Raw genomic sequence first — 17,514 nt, 5'->3', positions numbered from 1 at the left:
GATTCACGGGGAAGGAAACCCCTGGACGTGAAGTGATAACACTAATGCATAAGTGAACAGTCGCCACCTGATCAAAATGTGTCTGGCAAGGCGCACTGGGGCACAATTCTGAGATTTCTCATTTTTCATGGAATATACGCATCGAGAAAGTATTTGTCTTAACTCTACGCTTCATTTTATTTGAATATTGTGATATATACAATAAAATTGTTTTTGACGCATAATTGATTCACAAATTATGTATTCTTAAATAATTGTGTTAAATCTGTTCGACAATATTCTGTTACGAGTTATATGCAGCACACATTTCTAGACAGCGATTCGAAAATTCCTCGCGTTTCCTTCAAGACTGAATCGAGGGACTCTAAAATGGGGCAATTGCGCCATCTAAAAGACAACTTGTTTATTGCGCTAAAGTGTCAAATACGGCCGTTTTGTTTCTTTACGTGATGAACTGACGCTTAAGATGAGTAGAGCAGGCACGTAAAACTTCAACATACTCACTTTGTGACAAATAAACACTACAACCGTGAAGTGTGTTTTTAGAGGTATTGTTTTTGTTGCTTATTCTGGATGTACAATGAATGCCACGCCTTCAATTAAGAAAAAAAAATACACCTCCGAATAAGTGTCACTGCGGAAGACTCGCATATAGGCAGTGTTCGATGTACTGTATATGTTTATAAACATCCCAAAGGTGCTACTCAAACAATATTTTCCCGACATTTGCTATAACAAATAGACAGCGATGAGCTTTCTCGTGACCATAGTTCACCCAGTGCGCATGCGCAGAGTGGAGTTACTTTGCCCCACAAATCAATTGTTTTCCCCGAGATGTCATGTAAGTTAGACTGACTGAAATAGTGATATTTACTTAGAGGAATTTGACAGGCTGTTATTTCACAAAAAAAAATGTCGTTCGTGTCTTCAGAGAGTTGTTTTTGTGTCGGATTGTGTGTCGATGGTCACGTGAGGGCTACGAGTCACGTGATTTGCGAAAAAGAAAAATGGCTGCCCACTTATCATACGGGAGAGTTAATTTAAACATTTTGAGAGAAGCAGCACGAAAGGAGCTCAGGGAGTTCTTGGACAAGTGTGCTGGAAGCAAGGTAATATTTAACATGTAGGCAAGAACAACAGGAGACTCATCTCTGTCGTAGACAGAGGAACGGAGTCAGGCTCTGACATCGCTGTGTAGCCATCAACAGAGCCTGCTAAACAGTGTTTGGAGCTTTGACTGACATATGAGTTGACGTGACATACTGTATATCGAAAATATTTAAAATTGGCAAACTTTGAAATACAGATGGTGTTTTTTACACATTGCAGATCTTGGTACTAATGTGCTTTGTATTTGCTTTTGTTCTGTAGGCCATAGTTTGGGATGAATATCTGACTGGACCTTTTGGACTAATAGCGCAATATTCCCTACTTAAGGTAACTGCACTCTTCATGTGTATTCATATTGCTGACTTAGTAAGGCTTTTTTGTTCACGCTATCAGAGTTGAATGCAAAAACCTGCCTCTTCTGCCTCATATCACAAGTGCATGTTGTTCTTTGGTTCAGGAACATGAGGTGGAAAAAATGTTCACCCTCAAGACCGGCCGGCTCCCCTCGGCCGATGTCAAAAACATCATCTTCTTTGTCCGTCCAAGACTAGAGCTCATGGATATTATTGCTGAGAATGTATTCAAGTAAGTTTTATGTGTCTCGATTTCAAAACATGGTCCTTTAAAGACAGTCCAGGATTTTAAATCCATGAAAGTCACCCTCATACACGACTAACTGCCCATGCCTTGTATTTTGTGTTGTCAGTGAAGATAAGCTGCATTCGACCCGTGACTTTCACATCCTTTTTGTACCCCGGCGGAGCATGTTGTGTGAACAAAGGCTGAAGGAGCAGGGTGTGCTTGGCTCCTTCATCAACATTGATGAGTATATCCTGGACCTGATTCCCTATGATGGTGACCTGCTGTCCATGGAATATGAAAGTGCCTTCAGGGTGTGTTTAATCTTTGCATTTAAAAGAAAAATCAAGTATCCCACTACTCTTTAAATGAAGTGCCTTCTCTCAAGGCAGCTTATTTATAGCACATTTCATCGTAGGCAAGGTAAGTGGGCTTCTCATGATTATAAGTACAACATTTAAAAACAAAAGAACTAAAGACAAAGTAAAGAAATAAAAGATATCTTACTAAAATTATAAAGCACGAGAAGAAATGCAGTGCAAGAAAAAAACTGCTTTAAAAGAGCACAATCATCGGCAGAGGGTGTGGGGGCATTTTAATAGAAAAATGATCACTGATTCAGCTAATTACGTCCAATGCATGTTGGGTTGTACGACATCCAGTGGTCAAGATAGAGATTACAATCACTTGAATCACCCGTTATTAGCAGCAGTGTCCATCACATGATCAGTTGGCAGACAATTGTGGAATAAAAAATTCAGTAACATGAAAGAATTATAAAAAGCAATCATGGTTTTGTCCTGAGTGTGATATTAATTTATTTTGCATTGTCTTACAGGAGTGCTACTTGGAAAATGACCAAACAAGCCTTTACCACACAGCCAAGGGTCTTATGACATTACAGGCATTGTATGGCACCATTCCACAGATTTATGGGAAAGGAGAATGTGCGCGGGTAGGCAAAGCAGAAAGAATTGAACAACAAAACATTTTATTGCGTGTCGACTGATATTTATTGTCTGTCTTTTTCTGTTTGCTATTAGCATGTTGCCAACATGATGCTGAGGATGAAAAGGGAGTTTGCAGGTATTCAGAATCAGATCCTGCCCGTGTTTGACACCCTGCTTCTCTTAGACCGGAATGTAGACCTGCTGACTCCTCTGGCTACACAACTCACATATGAAGGTCTCATTGATGAAATGTATGGAATCACTAATGGTAAGGATACACAGTATATATATTCATGACATATGTCTTACTCCTTTGTTTAGTGACCAGGTTCTATTTAAATTTAATTTGCAGGTTATGTCAAGTTGCCACCTGAGAAGTTTGCCCAGAAAAAACAAGGTGAAGCAAGTAAAGATTTGCCCACAGAGCCCAAGAAGCTGCAACTCAATTCAGCAGAGGAACTTTATGCCGAAATCCGTGACAAAAACTTCAATGCTGTTGGCGCAGCACTCAGTAAAAAGGCCAAAATTATTTCTGCTGCCTTTGAGGTTGGTCCTGCTGCAACTTTAAACCACCCCGACTTGTTTATCCACTCTTAAACCTGCAAAGATGTGTGCTATATTTACAAAAGCTACTCAAACGCTATGTTGTCATCTCTTTCTGAGAGCCTAACTGAATTACAATCAGATAAAATTGTAATCTGATATGTTGTCACAAAGGTTTTGAGGGAAAATCCATTTGATTAGGGAGTTGATGGTAAGTGTAAAGAGATAAGATGAAGTACTTTTTCCATCAGGAAGCGTAACAATGTTCCCAGTGCTTTCTTATCATCTTAGTATGGCAGATTAACTATCGATATGTCATATTTGTTGTCTTATTTTACAGGAACGACACAATGCGAAAACAGTGGGCGAAATTAAGCAGTTTGTTTCGCAATTGCCTCATATGCAGGCAGCACGGAGCTCTCTGGCCAACCACACATCCATTGCAGAACTCATTAAGGACATAACAAGTCTGTAAACAATCAGTTGCTGTACTTCCTTTTACACATCTGATGAAGAACAAAAGTTTGTTTAACTACCAAAGTTTGTTTCACTGGCTTGTGTCTGTTTCAGCATCTGAGGCGTTCTTTGATAACCTAACAGTGGAGCAGGAGTTCATGACTGGAGTTGACACAGACAAGGTACCTACCTGTAGTCTTTGAACCCATCTTTTATTCAATCTATTGCAATTATATATTTTTAGTGCAGGTTTGCTGGCAAAAACAGATTTGAGAGTTTTGAGAAATTATGTATTGGGTATATCTTTAATATCTTGGATGTTTTATAACCCAGGTGAACACTTACATTGAAGACCGCATTGCCCAAAAGGATCCCCTCATCAAGATTCTGCGGCTTGTGTGCATGCAGTCCGTCTGTAACAACGGCCTGAAACAGAAGGTCCTTGATCACTACAAGCGGGAGATTCTCCAGGTAGAGTGAAAAATAAAATGAAATTTAAAAAATGTCCAATAAATCTGTTGTAATCTATGACGGATACATTTTATTGAATAGACAAACATTTCCGAACATCTGGTGGTTCCTCTTGCAGCAAGTTCAAGAAAATGGAAATGTGGAGGTGCCCTGGTATTAAATGTGCAATTGTCCAAAATGTTTTTGTAAAATGAACAATTACGGTTTCGGTGGAAGTGATAGGTTTGACGCAATATGTAATTATGTTATTGTGTATGGTTGTGCTTTTTCTCTATAGTGTATCATGATACAATGTGGTTTATTCCTTTACTCTCTTTTTTGTCAATAATGATATCTTTGGTGACATGCATTAATTTGTATCTACATGTCTGCTTTTCTTTTATATAAGACCTATGGCTATGAGCACATCCTGACACTGAACAACCTAGAGAAAGGGGGTCTTCTGAAACCACAGACCAGCTCAAGGAATAATAACCCTACTATTAGAAAAACCCTTAAATTGTGGATGGAGGATGCAAATGAGCAAGTATGAATAGCAGGCAATTACATGTTTTAACTTTTAACTGTGATGAGGTCATGGTTATATTTAGTGAGTTGATGTTGTCTTTCTTTCAGAACCCCAATGACATCTCCTACGTGTACAGTGGCTACGCACCATTAAGCATCCGACTCACCCAATTGTTGGCCAGGCCAGGGTGGCGAAGCATCGAGGAGGTGCTGAAGATGCTTCCGGGTCCACACTTTGAGGAGCGCCAGCAGCTGCCTGCTGGACTCCACAAAAAACGTAAGAGCCAACACAAACAGTCTTCTTTCTGCCTGCAAGACATAGATAAGAGTAAGGCTTTGTTTGTGTGAGGGCAAAAGCGAATGAATAGATGGATCGCACTAGGCTGACATTGTTACCCTACCTCTGGCAGTTTGCACTTGTTTTTGTATGTGTACATGTGGTTAAAGAGAGTGATAGATAAGAACACGGCATTTATCAAGTCACCACCAGCACTGCCATATTGGCAATTGGAGGTGTCAACCCTGTTGGGAATGACACTCACTTTGAAATATGTTAATTAGAACTCTGAAATTAGATTCAGTGGCTTGTTTCTGCTTGCCCATGTTAGAACAGATTTTCAAAGGTGATAATAGAATAGTCTCAGCAAAACTGATGAATAATTGGATGCTTTTAATGTTTATTTTTTTCTAGTCGTGGCTTTATGCACCTATAGTTGTATTCCACTGTATATCTCAAAGTTGTGGATCAAAAAATGAGAGCTACAATCAGGTTTGTATATTACTGGATGTGTGTGAGATGACATCTATGACTAATTTGCAGGCCAGCAGGGGGAGAACAGGACAACGCTGGTGTTTTTCCTGGGAGGAGTGACATATGCCGAAATAGCAGCTCTCCGTTTCCTTTCTCAAATGGAGGACAGCGGGATGGAATACGTTATAGCGACAACCAAACTCATCAATGGTGCATCATGGATCAAATCTCTCATGGACACACCCGAAGCTCAGATGCATTGAGTCAACTGTGACACACCTGCACACATCAAACAACCCTTTGATTGACATCTCTTCATGTTAGTATCAGCATGCTGCAGGTGTCTCATTGATGTCCATGTTAGGGAAATGGATTGCGCTCTTTCTGTTCCTGAATTGTACTAAGGTAATGAAAAACTGGCTTATTGTTACTGTACACTGTGAGAAAGTCACTTCTCTATTAAGAAGCTATTGTATGTATTAATAAAGCGTTTGTCAGAATGTAATTTGTGAGAAAAAATGTATTTATTCTTTTTTTTTTACAATTATTGTTGATCGTTCCTCTTCTTTGTGTGTATGCTTCTTCCTTTTCAGATAAAATATATGAACTAAATCAAGAAGTTAAACTGGTCCCTCTATTATTCAATATTGTCTACAACACTACTGATGTGAATGCATCTTTTTTTTTTTTTAACAGAGGATTTTGATGAGGGAGGTGGGAGTAGAGCTGTCATCACTGGCCCAGCCCTCGGAAGGAGCAATTAGTGCAGTAACAGGCCTCCCGATCAGCCGATAATGCTCCTGCGCCGTCTGGAGAGCTCAGGCCTCAGCATCCTATCATTTGACAGCACAGGACACTGATTGAATTAGGAAGCCATTTGCTCAATGTTCCGGCAGAGAATAACTGTGCGGCAGCAAGGCTTTAGGTCTTCAGTCAATATCATCTCCTTGTCTTTACTGTATAAACAGGTCTCCCTGCTGACAGGGCATACTCGGTATACTCTTCATGGATAAATCCATGTTTTTTTCTAATTAGATTTATGAGTAAGGTTTGCTTGTTGGGTTTTATATTATACTAGTGTGGGTCTGAGGAGCAGGTGCACAGGAGGCATAACTACCATTAGGATCAATCCCAGGGGAATAAAATCCTTGTGATCGGTTCTTGGCTTTGGCTCCTCCTCAGCTGGGAGTTGAAAGGCTGCAGGTTGCACCAGCCAACTTCGCGGCTAAGAGAGTAACAGCCCGCCCTGTGAACACCGCCGGTCCTCCTTCAACAACATCAAGGTATGAGTTTTAATTTAAAGCTACAATAATGACGACTGTTGCTTGTGGATGTTTGGATGCTTTCATTTTGATTAATATATCATTTGTTTACTATTTACCGGAATACAATTTAACAGCATATAGCTTTATGATGCTTCATAAACAGTACATTATTTTATAAGTGTGTCTTATTTTAGCAAGTAGTACTTACAGCATTTTAAAAATTAAAGTCTTGAAAGACTTCCTCTTGGATAATTGATGGTTTGACTGCAACTTCTATCACAGTTTTACATTTCACTGGTCCTTTTTTTAAATGTAAATTTAATGTTTTCATATTATTGTGCTTATTTTTAGTTATGGCCTTTTCTGAGTGTGAATTTTGAAGAGCATAGATTTATGAGAGCTAAAGTAATGACTGAAGAGGCGTTGTTTGTGAAATTAAGATCAATACTGAAACCTTTTAGTGCAATCTGCAGATTAATTATTAAACAGTCGTCAACATGAGAGTGTGTCCTCTAATACAATTGCTTGAATTTAAATGCTATACATTATTTATTTGCTTCATTATTTCGTGTCGTGACAAGTGTGTGTTTGCAGAATGGGACGAGGTGGGAACCTGGGACACCCGACTCTTGCTGCTCCCAGGCACAAGACACAGGAGGTGCATCTGGATTCCGAGCCTTTGTTTATCCGCTTCCTGCGGACATTCAGGGAAATCCTCAAATTTGTCCTCTTCAGCTACACTGTGCTTTTCGGTTCCTTGCTTCTCGCCCGTTGGACCACTTACTACATGGTGGGAAAGTAAAAAGACAAAAAGATTCAACCTGCGCTTGGACGTGGAGCTCTGTACTCAAATTGAAGATGTTTAATTTTGGACTCGAAATCCACACCTCAGTAACGCTTTAAATGTAAACATGTTTTTCATGCTTCACTAGTCTATACCTATCACAAAAAATGTCATAATTTTGTAAGAATGCAAATAACCAAACTTGCTTTTGCAGGTAAAAGAGGAACAATTACAATCAACAATTTGAATTGCATCAAACGTTGCTTCAAATTCATTGGCGTGTGCATTCTGGAACTGTTAGTTTTGATGCAATGTAAAATTGATCGCAGCAAATGATGTCACAGTACGAAATGTGCCGTCCAAAACATACAATTAAAACGCTTTTACATCTGAAATACACTATTACTAACTGATTCCAAGCAATTAAATAGACATTTGCGGAGGTTGAAAAATGATATTTTGCAAGCGGGACAGACAAAATGTAAGGATGCGTATATGTCTGAATTCGGACTGTATTTGTATGCTGTTTTTACTGCTTGGATACTCATCTCAAGACACTAACCAGGCCAAGAAATTATATGGCACATATATGTCCATACTTAATAGTGTCCATGTACCTGTAACACGCCTTGTTTTTTAATTTGTTGATAGAGGATGGGGTGTTCATTAATCGAAGGCTTAAATGTAATGGGATAACAGAAATGCATATAAGAGAACTGTTGTATGATATGAACGGCCCTGTTTTAAAGTGAAAATGTAAAGTAAACTGTATTAAAAGCTCTAACGTAAAACTGTTTTTTTTTCCTTGACAAAACTCTGTGCGTTGATGCGTTTGGTTTTGTTCATAGTACCACTACATACGGGCGGGGTTTGGTGTTTCCGGTTATTTCCAACGCAAAGTCATCGCCACTTTTGAGTAAAACAAAAATTATCATATGATTCAATCAACATTTCTGGTGGTGTATTAAGCTAATTGGCACAGATAAACGATTTAGAACTAAAATATGTATCATTTTCTTGGCTCACCCTCGCCGCTTTCCCGGCATGAGACTGGCACTATTTCTCAACGCCACCCGCGTTGGCCATTTTGAAACTGTGATGCGGGGAAAGGCAGGGACGAGGGAATTCTTAAAAGTAGAGTGCAAAGTCTTAACCTCTGTGCCTAACAATACTGTACGTTGTTAGCATTCCTTATCATATGATATTTTTTCCCTTTTGTAACAGTTGAGCCAGGATTGTGTATGCTTGTCTTAAAAACATTGGCAGCGCTCGAAGCTTCATTCCTCCACATCTCATCGGCAGTCAGAAGCAGCAGGGTCAGCAACAACAGTGCTCACAGTCCAGGGCCTGGTCCCGCTTCAAAGACCCCCCTGCCCCTTTCCCTGGACCACCATCATGACAGGTAAAACGTGAACGACACGGCGATGCTGCTGTCGTTGGTCAGTGAGTCACGAATAAAACGCAAATTCATCTCGTCCGTTGGTGTTGAACAAGTAGGAGTTGGCTAGCATGCAAGGCAGATGCTTGTATGCATAGTGTGGGTTCCTCACTTGTTACTCTGAACAAAGTTGCTCTTGGTTTGATGTGGTTTCTGCTAAATGTATTCATGCCTCCTGCAGGGGTCGGTGATGAGAGCGACCAGGTGCAATGGTGCTTTTCCCAAGTCAAAGGAGCAATAGATGACGATGTCGCGGATGGTAAGTCAATTTGATTATGTTTTCATTGGCACTCGGTGTCTGTATGGAAAGCCGTTTAAGCATTTATTCGATAGCTATGATATCCAGTTTAAGCTTGATGCACCAGTACTCCATTTGTCCTTGCTAGTAAGACAATAAAGCACACTGGTAGAACAGTTGTCTTGTTAGTAACGTGAAATGACATTTCCGCACACCATTGTTGTTACAAATAGGGTACAGAAGGTTGCTAGTGCGTGAGACACCTTACTTTTTTGGTCTTGTAGCATCACTAGTGCAGTAAAATAGTTTACTCAGAATGTTTAATTGCGTACCAATGCTACTAGTAGTGGCAAAACATTGCCTGAAGATACATGTATTGCACTAGTGTGCCCTACCAGTATGCTGAATCGTCCTAAAAGTGAGGACAAAGGACTGAAGGTTATCGAATAAACGTTAAGATGGCTTTCCATAACTTTGTTCTTACTGGCACTTGGTGCGTCCAACTTGGATGATGTGCTGAATTCAAGTAATAGTTGTAAACGTTCAGTCTACTGTTTTGGCGGTATTCATGGCATGCAGCTAGCTTTAATCGGGTAGGCTGCATTCATGTATGACAGTGTTGTTGAATGTGGAGGGTCCACACGACATGTCCATCAAGTCTTACTGCAATTTGATGAGTGGTGTTTTTTTTAAGGCAAATGCCTTCTTCCATTTTCTTTTTCACTTATTCTCAGTGAATACACAAATCTGTTGAAATTACAAAATTAATAGATATTCAAGGTTTTTTTTCTTTGCCGAATTTAATACCCCTTCCGATGAATACTTCATTCACCCTGCAAAGGAAAACTTAATTTATTTAATATTCACATTAGTAAACCCTTGCATATATGTGGTTCGCGCATCATTCACTCATAACAGCGAGAGACCCCAGCATGTGTGGCTGTAAAGATGTATTTTTTTCCGCATTGGGTTGGTCTACTTTTTGAATTGTGTCAAACATCAACATGCCGAACTGCTTTACCATGGAAGATGTGTGTTCCTACTGAAACAGGACGTGAGCAATAATTATAAGGGAAGTGTGGCTTTATTGAAAGGCGGGACTTGCTCTCAATTAATTTAATGGACCGGCAAGGTATTTTTAGAACAAGTAGGTATTTTATCCACCGGTAATTTCCAAATTCTAAATGTGTCCCATAATAGACTACTTCACCTGTGTGAATTATTGGGAAAAGAGTACAGCGCTGCAGCCTGTCCTGAATTGAATTTGGATTCAGTATCCCATGTGTAGTTTGCGCTGCGCTTTCCCACTTACTTTGTTTTTCTGCACTCGGCGCTTCTGTATAAAAAGGCTATACAGTAATGCCTTTTTCTTCTTGTCATGGTTGCAGAAGAAGAAGAAGTCAAAGAAGAAGAAGTAGAAGAAGAATGCATGACATGAAGTTGAAGATAAAGAAGTATTTAACCATGACAAGAAGAAGAAGAAAAAGAAGAAGAATACTGCGTAAATACACAACAAATACAGATCAGTGAATTAATGTAAAATGTGGCCTGACAGAACATTGATTTGGAATTGCTTATTACATCACAATTCAAGATCATAAAAAATATTTGCTCTAGAAATCAGTTTGCTAAATTTTTAAAGTCTTTGGCTATGCAATGTTCACAAGATTTCCTGTGAACTGTGTATATTAAGAGTTTAAACTGTAAATACACAAAAAATGTGATCCCAAAAAAAAGTATCATATCAAACTAATTTTACATTCCCCTTAAAAAGAGCTTAAAGATAAGGAGTCACCAATGTGGTGCCCGCGGGTACCAGCTAGCCCCCAAGAGACACATGAGAATCAAAGTGTCCTTTCACCAGTGAATCGGAGACACCATGCTGAGAATGTGCACGTCTGCTACAAGCTAAGTTTGAAAGCAAACAAGAAGCTGTAGCGTCCATTGATGAAAAAGAGATTGGCTCACATCTCCTGTCCCATGTAAATCCGCTTCAGTTCCAAGCGGTTTTCTTATCTTCTAATACCCCATGCCCCCCGTCAACAAAAACATTTTAAGTGTCATCCAAACGACTCACTTGTTCATCAACCATCTAAATTTTCCAGCAACAGAATAATGTGGAATCTGACTGAACCACGAAAACAATTGCTTTCTATTAATTCAGCGTTGTTAGTGTTTTTATAAGCTTGTACAGAGAAGAGCTGTATCAGGCACTTTGTTTGGGCCACACTGTTTAAGAGCTTGTGTTAAGAATAGTGTTCACAATAGTGCCAGGCAGTAAACAGGGATTAGCTGTAAATGCTCTTCTTGTTGCCAATTGTGAGTTCTCCCAGCTCTGCTTAATGTTACTAGATGGATGAATGATGGAGAGATACAGTAGATACATTACTTCAGACCCAGGGATTGTGTACTGTGTGTGTGTATATGTGCATATGTACAGGCCCGTGTCACTGGTCTTTTGTGTTTTTACCCTGACTGACATTTTCCTTACTGCTCATTAGGGACAAAATAAGTCAACTTCATGTTGTCAGGGCCACCGAAGTTTTCACATTATGGTTGCATGTTACCTGGTATTCAGATGCAATGTTTTAAGAACATTATTGTGACACTCCTGTGTTGACAGCTGATGTCATATCCAGTGTTGAGTTCAACCACTCTGGGGAGTTGCTTGCCACTGGTGATGAAGGAGGCCGTGTCGTCATCTTTCAACAGGAGCCAGAGGTATTTTGTACGTAGGCACATCAATACTGTATTTGTTTGAATCTACATGTCCCACATTTGCAGTTTTGCATTGTCGTACCTGACATGATCTTTGCTTTGTTGTTGTTGTTGTTGCCCCAGAAGAACGCTGCTCACTTCCTTTTATCCACAAATGGCAAGTTGAATTGTCTACTCCCGAAAGAATAGTACATCATTTTTGAAATTGCTAAAAATATACATGCAGTGCACAAAAGCAGAAATAAATGTCTAGAAAAAAGAGAGAGAGAAAAATACTTGCTGGCTCTGACTGTTGTGGTTGACTGGCTTTGGCAAAACATTTCAACACATTGGTAAAAAGTTTGTACCGATGCTGAGCGCTGTAAACGACAAGTCGAGGGTTTTTAACTTGAAAGTTGTATTTGTCATCATCGAGGTCATCATCAGCCACAGATTTGTAATAATTATTGATTTTGAATAATCTGTTGTTCTTTTTTTTTTTTTTTAAGATAAAATCATAAAGCTGTGGAAAATTTGTGAGCGAGACAAGCGTCCGGAAGGTTACAATTTGAAAGAAGATGACGGTCGATACAGAGATCCAAATACAGTCACAACACTACGGGTGGGTATCGTGGGTGTTTTATTTTTTTGTTTGCAAGCCATCGCAATTTAACATTTTATCATCTAGTCTGGAAAAAAAAGACTGGTGAACTCACTGCATGGTCTTGTCCCCTAGGTATCCATATTCAGGCCTATGGACCTGATGGTGGAGGCCAGCCCCCGTCGAGTCTTTGCAAACGCTCACACCTACCACATCAACTCCATCACAGTCAACAGTGATTGTGAAACGTACCTGTCCTCAGATGATCTTCGCATCAATCTGTGGCACTTGGAGATCACTGATCGCAGCTTTAGTATCCTTTCTCTTTTAGCTCCTCACAGACATCATCGGTATTGGAAACTGTTTATCTTTTCCAGGCTGGTAATTGAGCACATCCTTTCCACTGTGGGAAAGCACGGTTGTTAGAGAGACTGTAAAGGGCAGATGTAGTCTAGCATGGCTCTGTTAATGTCTGTCTTTGGGTTGCAAGATGTATTGCAGAATGTATGCATTCTGTTTCTGAGAGGCAAAGAGCAAAGCACAGACTGCAATTTAGTCCTCACGAGTGGGTTGCTGAACAAAAATCCATGTTCTCAGTCAAATCAATAATGCAATTGTAATGTGAAAAAAAATACACTCTCTCAACTGGTTGTCTCGATTAACCGACAATCACTTTTCAAATTAACTCATTATTTTTGGTAATCAATGAATGTTTGGGATAACTTTTTTTATTTAAAATGGTCAGAAATGCTCACAATTTCATCTTCTCAACAGTTCAATTTTATCCATTTTCTGTCGTCCTCCATGTAAGCAGAATGATTATCTTGGTGTTGAATCAACATTTTTATTGATTTGAACATGTTATAGACCAAACCAGTAACTGAATCATAATGAATCAATTTGAGAATTGTCATGTTTTTGAATAAAGGAATGGAAATTAAATCATGTTTTTCATCAATTAATCAACAAAATAATTGAAAGAATGATCAATTATCAAAATGATCATTAGTTTCAGCCCTGCATTCATTATTTTTTCTGATGCTCAGTGATTTTTCCTAGTGTAATTTAAAGTCGGTAAGTTTCCTCTCCCTGTTGGACCTGAACTTTTCCCCCCTCAGATATTGTTGACATTAAGCCAGCGAACATGGAGGAATTGACCGAGGTCATCACAGCATCAGCGTTCCATCCTAACCAATGCAATACGTTTGTGTACAGTAGCAGTAAAGGAACCATCCGCTTGTGCGACATGAGAATGTCGGTACTGTGTGACAACCATGCCAAATGTGAGCAGAAATCGCCCCTATTGGGACTCAATCCAACTAAGAATCTGAATTCCATTTCCAGTCTTCTCCACATGGTGCCTGTCAATCTTACAGTACACAGGATGTTGTTTTGTTCACAGTTTTTGAAGAGCCGCAGGATCCAAACAATCGTTCCTTCTTCTCAGAAATAACATCATCCATCTCTGATGTGAACTTCAGCCACAGCGGACGTTACATGATGACACGTGATTACCTGTCCATCAAAATCTGGGATCTCAACATGGAGACTCGTCCAGTGGAGACTTACCAGGTATGTTATGCCGGCCAAGCTAAACCATTCATATACAGTGTGTCGGTTTGTAGATCCTCAAAAATGGTTGTCCTTTATCAGGTGCATGAGTATCTCAGGAGCGAGTTGTGTTCACTCTATGAGAACGAGTGCATCTTCGACAAATTTGAATGCTGTTGGAATGGGAAGGACAGGTTAGAACCTACGTTTTCTGTATTGATTTTCATTCTGACTTCTTTATTCTGTTTCCCAGATGTTGAAATCCACGACTGGTCTAAAGTTGCTCATGTTTTTTTTTTTTTTTTTAAGTGGCAAGAAGTAACATTCTCGTCCACCGTAACATTTATTTTAGTGTCAATTTGTTAGTTTTGTTGACTAGGCAGCTCACATTGTTTCATCACACTCTGCCCTGTCTGCAGTGTGGTCATGACAGGCTCCTACAATAACTTCTTCAGGATGTTTGACCGAGGCAACAGGCGTGGTGTGATCCTAGAGGCATCAAGGGAGGACTTCAAACTGCAGCCTGTCCTTGAACCCCGCAAAGTAAGCTCGGGTGGGAAGCGCAAGAAGGATGAGATCAGTGTCGGCAATTTGAACTTTAAGAATAAGATCCTCCACATTGCCTGACATCCCCTGGACAACATTATTGCCGTGGGCACCAACAAAAATCTCTATATATTCGAAGACAAATTTAAGTAGCATTTGGTGAGCCATTTCTGCTCCATTTCGCAGACATGTCTGTCTAATTGTTCAAGTCTGCCTCAAACCTTGGGTATGACCAATCATCACAAGAACACGTTTTATGTGTAATGAACATGCAGGTGTTGTTGAGCTAAATACTGTACAGACTTTGGGATTCAGGGGCATATGTACTTTCCCTCCAGTAGAGGCACCTGTTCATCCACCTGCTGGTTGCGACTCCACCACATCCCAGACCAAAGGGAAGATATGTGAACAAACAAACCTATTTTTCATTTGTGCATTAGTGCTATGACTAATTGTCAATGCGTTCTTGGTTCCTACATTTTAGCAGGAAATGTCTTAATTGTAGACAAATTTGCACTTATCTGAAATACTGCTGATCGAAGTGATTGACACTCCTTATTTGCAACCAACATGTTAGTCAACTTGCCCAATTCACAAACAACTCCTTCATGATTAATTGTGTACATTGTTAAAGTGCCCGTCAAAGGAGTTACACAAATGTTACTGCCACTTTTTTTTTCTGCTGCATACCAGTTTATACCATTTTAAATGTTTATCCTGAGATTGCCCATCATTTACATTGATTTTCTTGACAATAAGGTTGTCAAGTTTCACTTGTTTGGCACAGTGGTCATCTGAAACGCATACTTTTATGTAGTTTTTGTGTAGCAGGGGGCATACTATACGTGATTATATTTTGTAAATACATTGCTTTCATAAAGCACTATATAATAGGGCCTGACTGATAACACATGGTCGAATTTGGACAGACACAGGAATAGTATTCACACACAGGCAGGTGATGGAAAGGAATCATGCCAAAGTAAGATGTACTTTATGCCAAAGTAAGATGTACTTTATACCTCGAAATCATAATCCTTTCGTAAAAGCCCTGCTCAGTCCTTGGCAGTGGAAATGGACCACCAATAACGGGCTTGGAGGCTGGTATCCTGGACCTAAGGTAGCCCAAGCGTTTTGTGATGTCAAAGTTTGATGCTGCTGCCAACTTCCACAAATCTGTTTTGTTGCAGATGACTTTACCCCTTGAATTAAGTTTCATTTTTTATAATGTTTTACACTGTACCTCTAAAGAGAATATAGTCACTATAGCTGATTTATTTTAGTATAAATTAAGGCAATAGTTAGAGTCCGATCACTGGTGTTTAAAATGTAGCCGTCTGTCTGATGGCTGGTTTGATTGTAGATGGAAGGCCGCATGACAGAGTGCAGTCATCTGGGCAGATAATTGCTTGAAAGTTCTGTGATTTTGAGGAGGAGCATGCTCCTTCCAATGTGGAGAAAATATTTTGGGCGGTTAGCTGGCTGTGACTTGTTTTTAAAAAATTATTCTTCCATCGGCGAATGCATAGGCAGTACTGTATCTGGGCCAAAAGGGGTAATGGCCCTTTTTTCCTCCCCAATTTACTCTTTTGAATGCCAGTCAAGTGACTTTTGCCTTCATTTCTTGAAAGGGTATCTATTCTGTATGCTTTTTTAAAAAAAAAGTACCTGTATTATTATTTAAGGGGGGAGTTTGTGAAGCACTTGGTTTGCAGATGTTTGTATTATATGAACGAATAAATTACCTAAAACCTTAAAAGCCTGTATCTCCTTTGCTATGCCTCTGTCACAAGTTGCCAGTCCTATGGAACAAACGGGTTGAGGTTTGGGGGGGTGGGGGGGGGGGGTCTGTCGGTAACTTTTTTCTTATAAACTCATCTCTTCAACCTACACGCAATTTTTACAATGATTTTGATGCCAACAAAATGAAGTGATGTCACTTCCTCAGTGCTATGCATAATATTCAGTAATGGGGCATTTTCAAAACAATTCTTGGCCTTTTTAGGATTTATGGGTTCTCTTGGCAACCTTTGGATACCATAAATTTGATGAGCTCACCAAAGGCTTGTCCTTGAATTCCAGGTCTGGCCATCACCCTTGTCCAAAAACATCGACTGCCAGATATCAAATAGAATTCTGTTCAAAGCTACTGCACTAGATATTTTGAAAAACATTAAATCACCCCCCATGCTCCCAATTGGTGTTTCCTAAAAGCATTAAGACTTGAGATACCGGTAACCTGACAGATGCATTTAATCTAGCATGCCAGACATAAGACACTCAGGGGAATTTATCACTGCTCATTGTTCAAAACATTGTACCTTCAAGAAAACGGTTTGTCAGTCCTAAGTAAAAAAAAAAAAGCCTATGGATTTTGATTGTTTAACTGTTTAATTGTACTGAACCCGTGGCGAACTACAAGACTGATATTACTACTGGTATAGATTATTATATGACTATCAACAGCATGGGAGGCACCTCACATATATAAGATAAGAAACCCCTCTATTAGTCTCGCAATGGAGAAATATGTATATATATATATATAATATGTACAATGAATGAATGACACTCTTATTTTTGCGATGTTGAAATTGTATGTCTTATTTCTTTCAAGAAGTTCTTGAAGAAAGCAAATAATTTTGGAAGTCAGGCTCGCGTGGAAAACGACTGTACTCTGTGACTGATGAGTGTAACTGTTGTCTGGAGCGTAAAATCACACAAAAAAAGCTTGAATTACCGTTTTACTAAGTGAGTGACATTTACCTCAACATCTTAATGAATTGTTTAACGTGTCGCAGGCATCAATGACGAAGTTTAGTTTACTTAGTACTTTGTCCACTATCGATGATGAAAGCCTACACCATATGGATCACTGATCACATAAAGCCTTGTGCTTTTGTCAAGACTTGTCTGGGTCTTGACCTCACAATACAGTGAACGTAAACGTATTTTATCATGAAAGTTGCACGTATATCCAAGGATGGTGCAGGCATACACGTCCTTTACCAAGTTAAAGACGGCATT

General features: G+C 39.5%; 2 protein-coding genes and 1 long non-coding RNA gene across 3 annotated transcripts; 2 read left to right on the top strand and 1 right to left on the bottom strand.

Annotated features, from left to right (window-relative positions):
• Nucleotides 1-984: 984 nt before the first annotated feature.
• Nucleotides 985-5,992, top strand: vps33a (VPS33A core subunit of CORVET and HOPS complexes). The gene is made up of 13 exons (XM_086112347.1): nt 985-1,109; nt 1,372-1,437; nt 1,568-1,695; nt 1,817-2,003; nt 2,528-2,644; nt 2,733-2,907; nt 2,992-3,185; nt 3,523-3,649; nt 3,753-3,820; nt 3,972-4,109; nt 4,498-4,635; nt 4,725-4,893; nt 5,437-5,992. The coding sequence occupies exons 1-13, from the start codon at nt 1,008-1,010 to the stop codon at nt 5,628-5,630; spliced, it is 1,803 nt and encodes a 600-aa protein (XP_085968473.1). The 5' UTR covers nt 985-1,007; the 3' UTR covers nt 5,631-5,992.
• LOC147205015 (uncharacterized) lies at nt 4,816-7,843 on the bottom strand. The gene is made up of 3 exons (XR_015101025.1): nt 7,246-7,843; nt 6,485-6,634; nt 4,816-4,925 (listed from the first exon to the last, which is right to left on the bottom strand). It is a non-coding gene; the product is annotated as an uncharacterized LOC147205015 (long non-coding RNA).
• A 617-nt stretch (nt 7,844-8,460) lies between these two features.
• Nucleotides 8,461-16,240, top strand: ppp2r2aa (protein phosphatase 2, regulatory subunit B, alpha a). Its single transcript, XM_086110846.1, has 11 exons — nt 8,461-8,589; nt 8,683-8,818; nt 9,036-9,113; nt 11,716-11,813; nt 11,934-11,967; nt 12,299-12,411; nt 12,526-12,703; nt 13,509-13,673; nt 13,793-13,962; nt 14,044-14,135; nt 14,361-16,240. Exons 1-11 carry the CDS (start codon nt 8,461-8,463, stop codon nt 14,566-14,568), a joined length of 1,401 nt encoding a protein of 466 aa, XP_085966972.1. The 3' UTR covers nt 14,569-16,240.
• Nucleotides 16,241-17,514: the final 1,274 nt, after the last annotated feature.

This window comes from Hippocampus guttulatus, chromosome 5 (assembly GCF_054856545.1).
Source record: "Hippocampus guttulatus isolate MCC_2025c chromosome 5, RoL_Hgut_1.0, whole genome shotgun sequence".
NCBI lineage: Eukaryota > Metazoa > Chordata > Actinopteri > Syngnathiformes > Syngnathidae > Hippocampus > Hippocampus guttulatus.
Note: the sequence above shows the minus strand (reverse complement) of the source record. Positions and strands in the feature narration are given on the sequence as shown.